We start from the raw sequence: 16,197 nt of genomic DNA on the forward strand, positions 1-16,197 counted from the left end.
GAAACACATAGACCAAGACTGATAGGAAAGAATTGGATGCCCTGAGTAGGTCACCTGTGGCCTAATATATTCATGCTCCTAAAGTCAGCCAACTTCTTTTCACAGATTGATAGATGTATTTCAAGGATGTGCTACTAAAATTTGTTCAATAAATGGCTCTCTGAAAAAAGAGGACACACTGTCAAGTTTAATTTCCATTATTAAAATTTCTTCCTTCTCCTTAAGTCTAGACAATCAACAAAAATAAATTGAGCCCTAATTTATAGTGTTAGCTAATTTCTGAGGTGTTGATGCTCACACTGAAAATTTAACAGTCAGTTCCAACACATCCCTTCATCTGATCTCCATGTGGCAGGGCCCAACCCAGATTTTTCTTTCTAACTCTCTACCTGGGGTGGAAGGGGGGTGGGGGAGTGCTTTTAAGCCCAGTCTGCTCAAGATTTCTTTCACACTTAACCATCTTTTAACCAACTTAAAGTGAAAAAATTCACTTCTCTCCATCCCCTTCCCAACAACATCAGAATTGGTTTCTAGAAACTTTTTTTTTTGGGGGGGGGGCGTGGATATAGAAGGCAGAATTCAACAGAAACCCCCAGGTGTGAAAAGTGGATTACTGGGTCTTGGAAGTTAGTATCAGATATAGATTTATCTTGCTTCAATTCAAGTAACTGTAAAGTTATTTATAAACCATTGATTTGTAGACTATTGGAATTTTATGGACCTACTCTAATTCCTTTGCTTTATAGAGAAGGACACAGATCCAGAAAGGAAAAGAACTTGTCCAAAGTCATAAGTGACTTAGTGATAGAATGAAAAGATGAGCTCAATGCTCTCCCCTTCTGCTCAGGGTTTTTTCCTTTCTGTTATCTTCTTATATTTTTATAAAGCATATTCTTTTAATGTAGAGTACATGGTGAATCCCTTTACTTACAATGATCAAATTTGAATTTCCCTAGCAGGAATTTGTTAGGAATTAGGGACACAAAAATAGAATACATATGCATCCATATCCATACACACACACACACACACACACACACACACACACACACACATAGACAGATAGATAGAAAGGAAGGGGAGAGAGAAACAGAAATGGGGTTGTAATGAGACAGAGACAAAGAGACACAGAAAGAAAGAGGAGAGGGGAAAAAGACAGAGAGACAGACAGAGAAAGAAGGAGAAAGAGACAAACAGAAAGACAGAGATAGACACATAGAGGGAAAGATAGAGACATACAGAGACAGAGATAGAGACATTCAAAGGGAGAGATAAAGACACAGAGACAGAGAAAAAGGAAGAGACAAATTCACAGAGACAGAGACAGAGAGATAGAGAGAGAACTAAGTTGTTAGAAATCCCAGAGTTTAGCTGGGCTATGTCCTGGAATCCAGCAGGGCCATACCTGGTCCTGCATGAGGCAGTCCTGGGATCCCAAGGGGTACCCCTGCATGAATCTGGGATCCCAACATCACTCAGAGAGAAGATGCCAGAGAGCTGTGAGCAGGTGGTACCTTTTCCCCAACCCAGGAGCAAGGAAGAGATGCTTTCCTGGATCCTTCGAATCAACCTGGTGGCTGCCATTTTCTCTGCCCCTGCCTTCCCAGCTGCTATATGCTCAATGAAGAAGTTCTGTAGGCCCCTTCTGCCTTCTTCTACTACACGTCTGTGCCAGGTAAGACCAAAGCTTGCCTTACCCCAGGGACTATCCTTCCATTTCCAACAGAGTCCAAGAGGCATAGAATGCCAGAACTGGAAAACAACCTTGAAGGTCACGTTGGTAAGACCTTTGCATTTTCCAGATGGGAGAACTGAGGTGCATAGACATGTCTTGCATGTCAATCACACATTGAATTAGTGGCAGAACTAGGATGGAGACCCAAGCCTCCTAAATGAAAACTCAATACTAGAGCACCATTGCTCTAGTAAGCATCTACTGAGCATCTACTGTGTGCATTAGCCTTTGTTAGCCTCTTTGGGCAAGATGCGTCTTGTCTTCCAGGATGGAAGGACTTAATTAACTGACACTATAAAATTCTCGAGTAGCTAAAATACAGCACAATGTAACAGCAAGCAGTATTTGAGATACCACAGGCCAATTCCTTGGGGAGAATCTTGGCAGTTCCTAAAGGTAGGTTGAACATCTGTGGGGGCATTCCCAATAAAACATTGTCTTCCATATTCTAATTCCAGAGAAAGAGGAAAGGATGTCCATTCTGGGTCATTCTGCTTGTTCTAAGATACATGATTTATAAAGAAGACAATATAATCTCCTCAGGCAGCTGTCCAGACTGGTCAAGGCTAGAAACCTTTGAGCTTATGACTTTGATCCTATCTGCCCATTTTTCCCCTATGCCCTCTGGGGCAGGGGTTTTTGCAAATACTTCATTGGTCCCAATGATCAAATTTGGGTCTGCCTTGACACATTGTCCACTTGACCTCAGAGTTTGGCTATGTTGGGGTGATTTTGTGTGTGTGTATGTAAGTGTGTGGGCATCTGTGTTGTGTATATGTATGTATATATATGTATATGTTGTGTTCTTACATGTACATGTAGTTTGCATGTGTGTGTCAGCTGAGGTCCTTTGAAAATCCAAGTTGTCACTGGGAAAGAGAGGAGGAGGGGGATTGTATGGGTGATTCTTAGACCCTTATTTTGAACACTTTTGCAGTGGCTACCTGGTTGGATAGCCTGACCAACAGTCATTAATTCTCTTTCTGTTCTGGAGAAGAGAGATTCAGTTGTCAGCACTAGCACTAAAGCTCAAAGGAGAGGGAGTGAATTGTGAATGGTACCATCACCTCATGTTAAGAGTCCTTGACTAGAGCACAGGAAATCTGGGTTCCACATCCAGTTCTGCCACTAAAAATCATGGGCAAGTGCATTTCCCTCCCTGGGCCTTCGTTTCCCTATCTGTAAAATGGGAACAACCAACCATCCCTCTTCCTATGTTATAAGACAATTGGTTATATGGTGGTGGTGGTGTGGGGTGTCCCTCTACAGGAAGAACAGCTGAGATCCCATGAAAACAAGATGAGGCAGATCATGGCTGAGCTCACAGAGCACAGGATGCACCCGGCTGAGAAAAATGTCAAATCAAAGGAGGCAGAGGAGTACCGGTTGAAAGAGCACTATCTGACATTCGAGGTGTGGATTTCAGGGATATGTCCAGGCATTTGGGATCAGTCCTGAGATCACTACACACCACACTGGGAGAGCTGGGATCTAAGAGGGCAATTTCCCTTTCATTAGCATTTTGTAAGCACCCATGATCATCTGGTTCATTTTTGGTAGTGGACAATTCTGAGCAAGTCCACTAGGGGCCCCTCTCATCAGTCTCATTTTAAAGTGAGTACCTTCCCGCTGTTGAAGAATCTGTGGCTTATTTGCATAGTTTTTTTTTTTTTTTTTCTTCTATATTGCCTTCCCCATTACACTGAATTCTTGAGGGCAGAGACTGTCTTTTCCCTTACTTTACACTCCCTCCCTCCCTTTTAGGATAGTTCCTGACTCACAGAAGGTGCTTTAAAAAGGCCCTTCTTGATACTAATGTAATCATGGAGATAATATTTGGAAAAGGTAGCTTGGAAAGAAGTCCTGTCAGTCAGACAACAAGCTTTTATTAAGCTCCTATTATGTGTTAGGGATATGCTAACCATCTAATGGAGTGCTCACCTTCTAATGAGGGAAAAAGCAAGCAAAACATTATACAATACAAGCAAGATGAATCACGTGACAGAGATAGCTAGAGGCGCTGGGACTTGGCTAGGAGATCCCCAGGGCCCAGAGTGAGAAGGGGGAGAAGCTGTATTCAAATATCTTTGCAGACAGAGGTTCTCCAAGTAGGTTAGAGTAATAAGGCTAATTGTAATGACCATTTATTCTATGTTTGCTACTTTCATACCCATGATTTCATCCTGTTCTTTGTGATAACCTGAGAAATTGGGTGGGTGCACAGATGGGAGCATTCCCAGGGGAAATCCTAAGTGGGCACATGGGCCTAGGACAAATTCTGTGAGAAGCCCCCTAGATTGAACTCAGTTATGTAAACCCACAGCAAAAGTAGGCCACAGTCCTGGTTCTGTACAAGGAACAATTTCTTAAACCATTCTACAGATGAAGAAAAATTCAGAGAGGGGAAACTGTTTCCCCCAGTTCTCCTTATTTGGTGCAGGACTCTAGTGACAGAGTTGGCTTGAGTACATCCATCACATGCTGACCCCAGCAGCCCCATGATCTACTTTCCTCTCCATCTGACCTCCCTCCCTCTTCCTCCTAGAAAAGTCGCTATGAAACATACATCCATCTCCTGTGTGTGAAGATCGAAGTAGGCTCAGATGATCTGGAGCAGATTGAAGCCAGGCTGGCTGCAGTGGAGGCAGAAGACCTCTCCTTGAGGAAGACACACTCCAGCCCCTCCCTCAGCCAGGGCCATGGCCCCATGGCTGGTGGGTTGGTGCAAAGGGATGTCACAGAGCCCAGCGCTTGACTGGCATGTGTGGACAGGTCACCGTAGCAGGGCCACCTGCTGTTCTGCCCCAGGAGGTCAGGGGGCACAGTTCTGCCCTGAAGCCTCATGGACTGGGCCAGCCCAAGGACTCTGGTTGGGCCAGGGCTCAGGAGGCTGAGAAGCTGTTATTGTCAAGGTGTTGATCCTCTTCCCTACTCCAACATCTCTGGGTCCTCAACTCTTTCCTAACCCGCAGAGAACTCTCTGTTGAGACCCTCTATCCCCACAAAGAGGTTTCTTATTTTGATGGGAATTTGCATCCCTGCCATAAAACTCATAGTTTAGGAGCTGAGGGACCTTGCCCTTTCCAAGTGCCCCAGCTCCCAATTCTTCTCATTGGGTTTCTCCCTCCTCTTCCCACCCCTGTCCTATTTCTAGTCCCTCTTTCTGTGGGCGGATCCTATCAAATTAAAAATTATCCTCCTTGTCCCACCTTCCCTTCACAAGACAAGCAGCCACAGGTCTGTGGGCTACATGCAGCATCTCCCCCCCCAAAAAAACCCTCTCCTCTTTCACCCCAGGACACCCCTCACCATTCTCCTGTCCTCATCCTCCTCCCCACCCTGTCCTGACCTGCTGCAGCAGAGGCCCCATCAGAGCCTGCCACCCCACTCCTATTGCAATAATCCAGGCCCAGTGACATTCCTCTCACAGTGTCAAGCTGCCCCTGCTTCATGCCTATCCATTTAAATAGGAAACACTATGGCCTTACACACACACACATACATATACACACTTGATATTTCCTAATGATGTAGGAGAGAGTAAAAAGAAAAATACCAGATGTAAACCCTTTCTACAAGGATCTACCTGTTATAGTGTCCCCTGAATGTGTCCAAAAGCCAGGGGCTCAGCATCTCCTCAGCGGTCTGGCACCTCGAGAGGGGAGGGGGGTGGTTCTTGGGGCTGCTGGGACTGTTCCCTGTTTGTCCTTGCAGCCACTCTGGCTTTAGCTGTGACACATACTGCTTTACTGTCCATGCTTTGGAAATAAATAGACAGAGCCCATGTGTGTGTGTCTGTGGCTGAGGCTGCTGTTCAGCCTGCCTCACAAAGGATGGGGAGGCAGTGGGGGAGGGGAATGGGGGAATTGTGGAGGGAAGAGAAAGGGATTTTTATTTCTAGTCTATATTGTACTGGATCTAATCAGATCTCTGAGCTTCTGGGTGTGGAGGTATCAGAGCAGGTCAGGAGATAAAACACTCAGTCACTTGATCATATTAATTTGGGGAGGGGGAGGTAAGAATAAGTCTGTTCTTGGGGTGAAGGTGGGGGACATACCTAACTGTAAAACTGCCTCTTTCATAGGATTTAGAAATTGTCAAATTCACCTTTTTTGTTTTACAAATGAGGAAAACTGAGGCCCAGAGAGGGTAAAATGAATGGCTTTTCCAAGGTCATGCAGCTAGAAAATGGCAATCTAGGTATCCTATTCAAATGTTATGGCTGGAGTCCAAATTTGAACAAGGGAGGCCTGGCTAACATTCAGTCTCAGGGAAAAAAAAAAACAAAAAAGAAATTTGCAACATATGTGATCACTAAATTAGCACTCTTCAAGACCTGCAATTATTAGCACCTCAAGTGGGTGGGTGATAGCTGCTCTCTAAGTTCAGTTAACGAGCAAGCCCTTTCTCTGTTTTTTTTTTTTTTTTTTCTTTTTGGTAACTGACTAATAATATAATCTGGCTCATGTTAAACTAAGACAGAGATTGGACTCCATTCAGCTATAACATATGTGTTATCTGTAGAAAGAAAGAGAATGAGCCAACCTTGCAACTGCAAATAAGTCCTGATAGTTTACCAGCCCATCAATGTTTTATGTATTCACACATGTTTGTGGAAGTATACAAAGTGTCAGTTTTTGGTTATCCACATTGAAATATCCGCAGCTGCTTTTTCATCTCAAGCAATTCTGGTCACTCCTTTTGGTGAGTATACTGTGCTTATAAATTGGTCATGCTCTCTAGACCCAAACATAATCAAAAAGATAAATAGTATCTACAAAGACAGAAGTGGTTTTGAAATACTGTATTCTTTTATACGTTCCAGACCTCTCTGGTTCCCTTCTGTTAGTGTTATTGGCAGGGCAACTAGGTGGCGCCATAGTGCACAGAGAGCTCCACGACTGGAGTCAGGTAGATTGATTTTTGTCAGTTCAAGTCGGACCTCAGACACTAGCTGTGTGATCCTGGGCAAATCATTTAGCCTTGTATGCCTTAGTTTCCTCATTTGTAAAATGAGCTGGAGAAGGAAATGCAAATCACTGCAGAGTCTCTGCCAAATTTTCATTAAGAATTGGGAACAAATGAAAAATGACTGAACAAGTGTTGATAGTAAAAATTATTGGAATAATATAAAGCCACCAGCATTTATATATTGAAACAAGTGCTTCCCGTGTTAATTCATTTGATCTTCATAGAAACACTGGGGGGAGGTGATTTTATCCTCAGTTGACATAAGAGGAACCTGAGATACAGACAGGTTAAGTAATTTTTCCAGTACTACAGAGCTAGGAAGTATCTTGAGGCAGTATTTAAATTTTGGTGATCTTGATTACACATTTTGTGTTCTAAGCACTACCCACCTTACTGCCTCAATATATTTTTTTCAACTAAGATAAACTGTACAAACACACAAACTGAGGGTTATGAGAATGAATTGAACAGTTTCATTTTCTCATACAAATCCACAGACAGTAGTGATCTTTGCCAGTAGGTTGCCCTGGGGACTTTCAAGTTAGTGACAGTTTCTAAAATTGTCCAGTCTAAGGACATCTTCAGGGCAGCAGCAGATAGCCAGCAAATAATTGGACAAGTGAGAAAATACTGCCCACTAGTAGCTCTTAGGGCTGTAGGGAGGGAATCAAGGAGGGAAGAAAAGGGCTAAATAAAATATTGTCTATCAATTCATCGTGGGAGAAGGCATATTGGAAACTGACCCTTGAGGCCATTAATTTTAAATATTCAAGGGTGCCTTGAAGTTTGCACCGTCAGACTAGCAAAAGAGAAACTAAAAATAAGCAGTGTGGGAGGGATGTTGAACATTTCAGAGAGAAAGAAACATGGAGTTGGGGAAAGAGTGGGACAGATAAACTGTTCCACGAGGCCTGGATATTGAAGAGAAGGAAGAGCAGAGACAGACAACTACTGCCCTGAGCTTCCCGAGCTTCCCACACTTCTTAGTGCTGTGGTCCTGACAAGTCATTTGACTTCTCGATTGCCTCAGGTTTCCTCATTTGTCAAATGGGGATAAGAATAGCACCTCCCTCACAGGGTTGTTGTATAGATGCAGTTAGTGTGTGCAAAGCACTTTGGGTAGAACTATATAATAGCATCATTCACAAAAGGGAACAGGGCAGGGGCTCCCTATTTTCAGGGCTCTCCATTAACGAAAAGACTGCTTCCCTTACACAAAAATGAAGCGGGAAGGTGATGGTGACACTATCAGCCATGGCTAAGAAAGGCCAGAAATATTCTGCACAAAGAATATACCACATTGACCAAATCCTCTACATATCCCATCCCCAGAAATGGTTGAATTTTTTTGGAGTCGGTAGAATGATCATTGATGTTGGAGCCCTCTGATGCTTACTGACTATAGAAATGGGGCGTCACGACTTCTCCGGATTACAGTTTCTTTATAAAATAAGATTGTTGGACAAGATGGTCTCTGAGATCTCTTCTAAACAGTTCTATGAATTATGGCTCTCTCTTGTTCTTAAATATCTGTATCATTTCCCTGTATATCCTAGATATTAGGTCTTTACTATCATTCATATAAACTTCAAAATCTGCTAGCAAGTGAAGCAGGCATTTAAGCACATGAATGGAATATCATAGATGCAGGGTGAGAAAGAATCCCAGAGGCCACCTAGTTCAACCTTCTCATTCAGATGAAAAAAAGAAGGCCCAGGGAAACTAACTTATTCAAGAAAAACGGAGTGGGTTTGAGGTGGAATTTTTGAACTTGAAAATTCTCTGAACTCCAAAGCCTGTGGTCTTTCCACTGTAATATTAACTGAACAAATGAGGGTGTCACTTAATGGAGATAGGTCACTAGTGGGTTACTCAGTATATTTAAAAATTAAACTTCTCTTTCTCAAATTTTCTTTGACTACCCACTGCAGTTCTAGAAAGTAAAAAGCCAAATGAAAATGCAGATATAGAGAGGCCAAATGGGTTTATTCAGAATTAAATATTTGAGTTCAAACTGATACATTTTCTAGTTTTCTCCTCCTGCCCTTCAAATTTCTAGAAACAAAATGTCACAAGTGAGCCAAGATGAGGTTAAGATATCAGTGGGGTATATTAAAAAATTTCTCAGAACCAATTGAGGTCATTTTGGAACTTGATCATTTGAAGTTAAATTGTGGCTTCTGATAGAACTTTTTTAAGCAGTAAGTGTCAAATGAAGGAACAAATAAGATCACAGAATGACCAAAGAACTAATTGAGTTGATCGGTCCAGAGGTCAGAGGGTTTTCTCTAAATCCAAACTAAGCCATGTAGGGATTTCTTGACTTTAAGTCAAGCTGTTGCTATTCAGATATTTTCATGAAAGGGAAATAGTCAAATAAGGACAGAGCTGAATCACCAAGATGCTAGTGATTTCACTGCCATTATAGTGGTTATTGGAGCATTTTCCTCAGTTCTCCTATTAAACCTAGTGCTGTCACTCCTGCCTTTGCTGGCCTTTATAAATGAAGAAAATTGATCCATCAGTCAATAACATGTATATGCCTTGGGATGTGTATATGTATGAGTGTGTATGCATACATACACACACACACACACACACACATATATATATATATGACGGTAAAATCTACAAAATTTTTTGAACTCTTAGAATGTTAGAACTGGGTAGGAGTTAAGATGTCATTTTACATAGGTCAAGGGTAGAATCAATACTAGGGTCTCCTGGCTTCCAACTCATTGTTTTGTTTTTTGTTATGTCTTAATCACATTAAAGTCTGTGCATTGGAAGAAAGTAAGAGATGAATCTGAGTCCTTTTGCTTCCTCTGTGTCCACAATCATAGACAAGGAAACAAGAGCTACAACAGATTGAAACTAGTCCTTGTAGATGGTTGAGTGGCAGGGAAGGAAGATGGGGGAATGCTGGGGAGAAAGGGATGGTGGTGGAGTAGAGCTAACCCACAGATTGTATGATCACCAATAGTTGTCAGAGCAGAGGTAGTCCTGGCAGGAAGGGGAAGTTCTGCAGAGCCACTTTCATGTCCAGACTGTGACAGTAACCCTGGGAGACTCTATATGTCACAGTATCAATTCTACTACCCCCCCCTCCTCCTGTCCCTGCAATGCCAGGAACTTTCCCTTCATCCTTGCCCCATCCTGGGAACCATTCCATGCTCTACGGGCCCAAGTTCCAAGTGGAGGGATCTGCGTCAGCACATTGGCCCTGTTCCTCTGCACCACAAGGGACATCTTGTAAATACCTTCTCACTGAGGCTGTTGCCAAAGGCAGGCACTGGAAGTAGGGGTGGGAGTGTGGGGGGAAGAAGCAGAGAGTGTTCTCTGGCCCCCTGGAGTGTGTTTGTCTGTTAGCTTGTATATGTGGCTTCTTTAGAGTGCTTCCTTAACCCTAGTATCCACCTAGGCCTCCTTCCCCTCCAACTTCCCCTCCTTCCCCACTCCCCAACCTGGAAATGGGATAAAAACACTGGGCCGGTGAGTTATTTTGATTTTTATTTATAATATAAAAAAAGTTCAAGTGTTCAACAGTCAAGAGTTCAGACATTCAGACAATCTGGGGCAGATTTCTCCTTGGTTTATGTTCGTTTGTGTTTTTACAATACCTTTATGAGGAATTAGCTGATTTTTTGTTTTTGATCAGACCTGATTATTTTTTTTTTTGTGGGGGAGGAGAGGTTGGAAGGATGGACTGGGGGCTCGGAGAAGGGATTGGGGGTAGGGAAAGGGGATTGGTTAGTTACTTTATTGCTAAAAGGTAAAATCAAATACACTGTCAATTGTGTCTTCTCAATCACAGCCTCACCATGCATCCATTCTACAGTATCTGAAATGCAGGACATGCAGGCGTAAAAGAGAAAAGGCGAACCATGTAAACGAGGTGCTGCAGAGAACTGAGGGGAGCTCTGGAGAGACCTCCCTGGGGCAGGAGGGAAGTGGGTGTTATCCCTCATCTCACCGCAGCTCTGGCTCTCCCTGACTTGGGATGCATTGCTGGGCTAACCCTCTGGGCCCTGGACACCGGAGGTGGGGAAGGGTATCCTCTTTTTTGAGCTCACCCCTGACAGGGGTGGAGAGGGATGGGAGGAAGCCCTGCCCACTTTGGCCAGTGGGACCCTAGTCTGTCTCCTAATCCTGTCACACCCAACTTCTCAATGTCTCAAAAATGGATATCTTAGCTTTTGTTCTTCCAATCTGTAGGATCCAAGTCCTCATTTTCTGGAAAGGAAGTCCAGGAGACATAGCATTTCCTACCCATTATTGAGGCAAGGGGGGTGGGGGAGAGGAATGGTTTGATTGCTTCCCCATCTCCCCTAAGTTTCTTCTTTCCAAGTGCCAAAATTAGGTTCCAAGAAGGATGAGTATAAGACCACCTCGGAATCTCTTCCCTGGTTCTTTTCACTGTGGCTAGTTTCTGTTTCTCTTTGTGTCCAGTCTAGGGGTAGGGTGGGCATCATCTCTGAGTGGAATGGGGAAGGAAAGGGGAGGCAAAATGGTGGGGTTGGGGTGGCCAGAGCCGATCACTAACCTGTTGGACAGCGGAGGTGGCCACAGCCTTCTCTCCAGGAGCTCCATATTAGCGTACAGCAAAAAGGCACCACATATAGGTTTCTATTAAATAGTCAAAAAATTGGCCCATCTCTCCTTTTTTTTTTGTTTCTTTTTTTTTTCCGAAGCTGTAAATCAAGATGTTACATATAAATAGAGTTTCCTATAAAAAAGTCTTTGCTATTAGCTATTATAAGACAACTTTTGCTAAAATGAAAATAAAACATTTTGTTATATTTTTCCTTTTATATAAAATAAAAATATTTTTATTTCTTTTTTTTTTCTTTCCAAGTGTGTGGTTTTTGTTCTCCTTAAAGATACAGGGAGCAGAAGGAGGGAAATGAGAAGGGGTGAGGGAAGGAGGAGGACAAGGTGGGGAAGAGGAGGAAGAATGGGTCCTAGAGGGGAGCGGAGTCTTGTTTCCCCCGTGGGTGTGTGATACGGCTGTGTCTGCTCTCTTGGGTGCTGTGTCTGTCTAAGGAGTAATAAGTCCTGCTGTCCACTGGCTGGTACAGCGGGGGGGAGTCTGTGCCCAGCATGTCCGAGGTGTGGATGCTGAGAAAAGGGGTACACTCGGCCACCAGCTCCTCATCTGATTCACTGTAGGAGGCACTGCTGAGTGAGAAGGAGTCCCGGACGGCCCGCGCCCGCTGGGCCATGTGCCCGTTCAGTCTGGATTTCCTCCACCGCCGATGACCTGTAGATGTTCTCTTGGGCGGTTCAATGGTAGGCGCACACTCCTGTGTAGTCTCATATTCATCGTCCTCGGTAATTCGGAAAGGGCTGGCAGGCAAACTTCCCATGCTGTCGTGGGAGCAGCCCCGTCGGGGTGGATAGTAGCTGTCATAGCTACGTTGCATGTCAGAGGCGGGGGCCATGGTAGCAGGCGAGTGCCGAAGGAGCGGTTGCTGCTCAGCGAGACGGAAGCTGATGGGTGCAGCTGGGGGGAGTGAGACAGCATGGGCAGAGTTTGGTGAGGTGATCTCGAAGGTAGGCACCTGCGTGGCCAGGGAATAGTGGAAGTCGACAGGCGAGAGGCGGGCAGGCGTGGTGAGGGCTGACACATACCTGGGAAGAGAGGCAAGAGGCAGCTGGGGTCCTCAGGAGCCAACCTAACCCTTCCCTAAATTCATATGGAGGATCCTGAACAGAGGTAGAAACTAAGTAGGGTGGGGACTGGGTACATCAATGGAAAGGCTCCTGGGGGAAATATTCCTACTTTAAAGTAGCATCTCAGAGTTGGAAGAACTTTTAGAAGTAAATTATTCTGATTCCCCATCCAATGCTCTATAGGATCCCCAGGAGCTACTGCTAGAGAATTCACTACCACAAAGGATCAGTGTATTTTCCTGTTATTAGAAAATTCTTGATCCCACTGAGCCTGAACCTGCCCCTTCTTCCCACTCCAGTAACTTTCTCCAACTGTGCCTCACTCCAACTTCTGGATCCCCTCAAAGTTCAAAGCCTTTATTTAAACATTTTGAAGCCAGGTATCATGTCCTCCCTGGAAAGTAGAACATGATATGAGCCCATAGCATGACAAGAGTTTGGACATACTCCAGCTTGTCAAATCTCATTTAAAGTACAATGCCCAGAATTTAACCTTTATGCATACCCCACAAAAGTAGAAATCAGTTTCTTTTTCCCCAGTGCTTCACTTTGCACACCCTTCCCCTAGACAGGTGGGAACCTGTTACTGGACACATCTGGTAGAAGAAGAGGCTAATTAAGCCCATGGCAAATCTCAAATACAAATGTCTAAAAGCCAAGTAGGGAAAAGGAAGGATGGTTTCCTTGTTCTTCTGTTACCCAGGGCTCAAGCGCATTTTTAAGGTAATGAGCCACACCATCATTTCCTAATCACATAATTTTAGAGCTGGAAGGGACCTTAACAATTAGTTTTAGGATTTGCAAGATCCCCCCAATCATTTTGTGCTATACTTCTGTCTCAACAATCACAATGTCCTCAATTATGTTCCATATATCTTCCTTTTTAGCTTTGAACAGTAGTTCACTATGCTGACCAGAAAATCTCAGAGTTGATGCCTAACTTTTCCCATAAAATCACTTAATATCCTTGGGACTTATTAAGTCCAGTTGTAAAATAGGGATGGCAATCTGCCTATCTTGCAGGGGTACTTAGTCCACAAGGTGTTTAGAAATGGATTGAGATTTTATTTGCTAAAACACCAGATGCAATAAAGTTTTGCTGTTATAATTATTTAAGCAGCTGTTACTCTGGGCCAGACAGCTATGAAGAAGGGTGGGATAAAAAGTGGGAGACTAGTTGGAGGTAAGGCTGACCTCTCACTGTGTGGTGAGTCCCGGAGGGAGTCCACTGAATCATGGTATGGCATGGCTGGCCGCCTTTCATCCTCCATGTTGCAGGCTGCTTCACGCCGGGCACGAGCCTCAATGCAGGCTGGGCTGTTACACTTGCTGGTACCCACAGATGACATCATGATACCTGACTGGGAATCTGAAGTCAAGCTCTCTGTCTGCTCCAAGCTCCATGTATGGCTTTCATGTCTGGGGAGGAACAGCAAAAGAAGATATTTAAGTATGGATGAGGAAACCTAACTAAAATTCGGCATTTATTAAATGATGAACCATGCAAGGTATTGAGAATACAAAAATAAACAACAACGATAAAATAAAATCCTAAATATCCTTTTTTTTTTTTTTTTTTTTTTAAAGAGCTTCCTTCCTACTGGAGAGATAGAAAATGTGTACAATATATAGGCAAGTCAGTACAAGGTAGGTTGACAGTTGACAAATAAATATGCTTTTAAATCAAAGGATCTGGGATTAATCCCACTTCTGACTCTATTGGTGTGAACTTAATCAAGTCACTTAAATTCCCTGAGCTGAAGTTCCTTATACATGTAGTGAGGGAATTGGTCTTTTCCAGTTCTAAGTCTATGTGCCTGAGGTAATAATATGAAGGTAATATGAAGATGGAGAGAGAGAATTTTGAGAGATTCTCCATTGTTTGTTCCCTTAGCTTCTATTTTCTCCCGGTTCATCTCCTTAGCTTCCTTTGCTGGATCACCAACCATTTCCTGCCTATTTAGTGGTTACAACACAAGACTATATGCTGGGCTCCCTTCTCTTTCCACTCTCTTTGGATAATCTTATCAGTTCCCACAGGGTTTCTTTCAATTAACATCTCTCCCATAGATTACTCTGAGATCTACATATCTAGATGACAGGACAAATCTCCTTCAGGACAAATCTCCTTCCTGAAATTGCAGTCTTCCCACTGTGGTCAATAGGATATCTTCTTTAGCATCTCAAATTCAGCAGTCCAAAACAGAATTCCTTATCTTTCCCCCAAACCTCAACCTTCCCATATAGGTCTCTATTTCAGTGGATCGTTCCAAGTTATTCAGATTCACAACCTGACTCAAACCAGTCAGTTGTCAAGACTTGTTGAATAAATCTCCGCTATATCTTTTGTATCTCCCTTATTTTCTCTCCATTCACATGGCTTCTTGCCCAAGTTAGGTCTTTGTTCACCTCTCACCTGGACTTCTTCTGCTTTCCAGTAGGCCTCCCTGATTCAACTCTCCCCTCTCCAATTCATTTTCCACACAGTTGGAAAATTAATCTTTCTAAAACACAGGCTTTACCATATTTCTCTTCTACTTAAAAAAAAAAAAAAAAACCACCACCACAAGCAAACAAACAAACAAACAAAAAAAAAAAAAAAACCTAACTTCAGTGGTTTTTCATTACCTTAGAATAAAATGCAAACTCCTCAACCTGGCAAAACATCTTGATTTGCCTTAGTTTCTTCAACTGTAAATTGAAGATAATAATAACTACTTTGCAAGGTTTTTGTGAGAATTAAATATGATATTTATTTTTTCCTAAAAAAGTGTTTAGCAGAGTGCCTGGCACATGGTAGTAGGCACTATATAAATGCTTATTACCCCCATCTGGCTTTTAAATCTTTCTACAATCTGGTTTTTTGCCAACTTTTCCAGACTCATGTCAGGTTATTTCCCTTCACACTCTGTATGTCCAGTTGAACCAGCCTATTAGTTGTTCCCCAAACTCAACACTCTTTTTCTATCTTTCACTTCTCACTCTATCACTTTCTTCATGACTCAGCTCAGTTGTGACATCCTATGTGAAATGAAAACTTTCCTGAATCTCTCCTCTGATTCCCAGTTCCAATCATCTTTTATTAATTTATCTATATAAATGCTGTAACTCCCCTCAGTTAGAACATTTATCTCTGTTGGCAGTTATTATTTTGTTTCTGTCATTGTAATTCCTGGCCCATGTGTATAGTTTTAAAATAAGCACTTAATAAATATTTGTTGAATTGAATTAGGCAGTTTGTATTCTCTCCCTACCATCAGTAACACCAATGAAGCTTCTCTACTTCTAGAACCTGGGCTTCTCATTTTGTCAAAACTCTAAATAACATAGAACCATGACTAAGTTTCCCTCTCTTGTTTCATACTTTATCAATTAAAAAGTGGTAACTCAAACTTCAATGGCTTCCAATCACCTACATCAAAGGTGTTAAAAGCATGGTTTACCAGACATGTAGCCTACAACACTAACATTCTGAAATATGGCCCCAAGTAGATAAAAATGAAATCGAGAAATATTTAACAAAACAAATAAAACTACAATAGAATGCAGAGATTATATTGACATGCAGTTTTCTAAGTCAATATGCACTAGCCTGTAGGGCTACTTCTATATGGTCCTCATTTCTATTTGAGTTTGACACCACTGATCTACATGACATTCAAGATCCTTGACAAGATGACAGGTATCTATCTCTTCTATCTTATCTCCCATATAGTCACCAATCCAAATTGGTCTGACACTCCATGTCCTCCAGGCATCTTAGAATCTCAGAGTTGAAAAAGTAATCATGGATAATTTAGTTTAATCCATTCATATTC

The 16,197-nt window shown here is 42.7% G+C and overlaps 2 protein-coding genes across 3 annotated transcripts in view; one reads left to right on the plus strand and one right to left on the minus strand.

The window, feature by feature from the left end:
- Positions 1-5,519, plus strand: part of PSD2 (pleckstrin and Sec7 domain containing 2) — a 70,909-nt gene extending 65,390 nt beyond the window's left edge. For both annotated transcript variants that reach the window (XM_051978535.1, XM_051978534.1), the window contains exons 13-15: positions 1,531-1,675; positions 3,005-3,148; positions 4,281-5,519. In XM_051978535.1, coding sequence (XP_051834495.1) covers positions 1,531-1,675; positions 3,005-3,148; positions 4,281-4,490 — 499 coding nt within the window. In that variant the 3' untranslated portion in view covers positions 4,491-5,519. The remainder of the gene's footprint in view (positions 1-1,530; positions 1,676-3,004; positions 3,149-4,280) is intronic.
- A 4,680-nt stretch (positions 5,520-10,199) lies between these two features.
- NRG2 (neuregulin 2) overlaps positions 10,200-16,197 on the minus strand; it is a 243,993-nt gene continuing 237,995 nt past the window's right edge. The window contains 2 exon segments of the mRNA XM_051978533.1: positions 10,200-12,337; positions 13,574-13,798. Of these exon segments, the coding sequence (XP_051834493.1) occupies positions 11,668-12,337; positions 13,574-13,798 (895 nt within the window). The 3' untranslated portion in view covers positions 10,200-11,667.

This window comes from Antechinus flavipes, chromosome 2 (genome assembly GCF_016432865.1).
Source record: "Antechinus flavipes isolate AdamAnt ecotype Samford, QLD, Australia chromosome 2, AdamAnt_v2, whole genome shotgun sequence".
In the NCBI taxonomy this organism is placed as follows: Eukaryota; Metazoa; Chordata; class Mammalia; order Dasyuromorphia; family Dasyuridae; genus Antechinus; species Antechinus flavipes.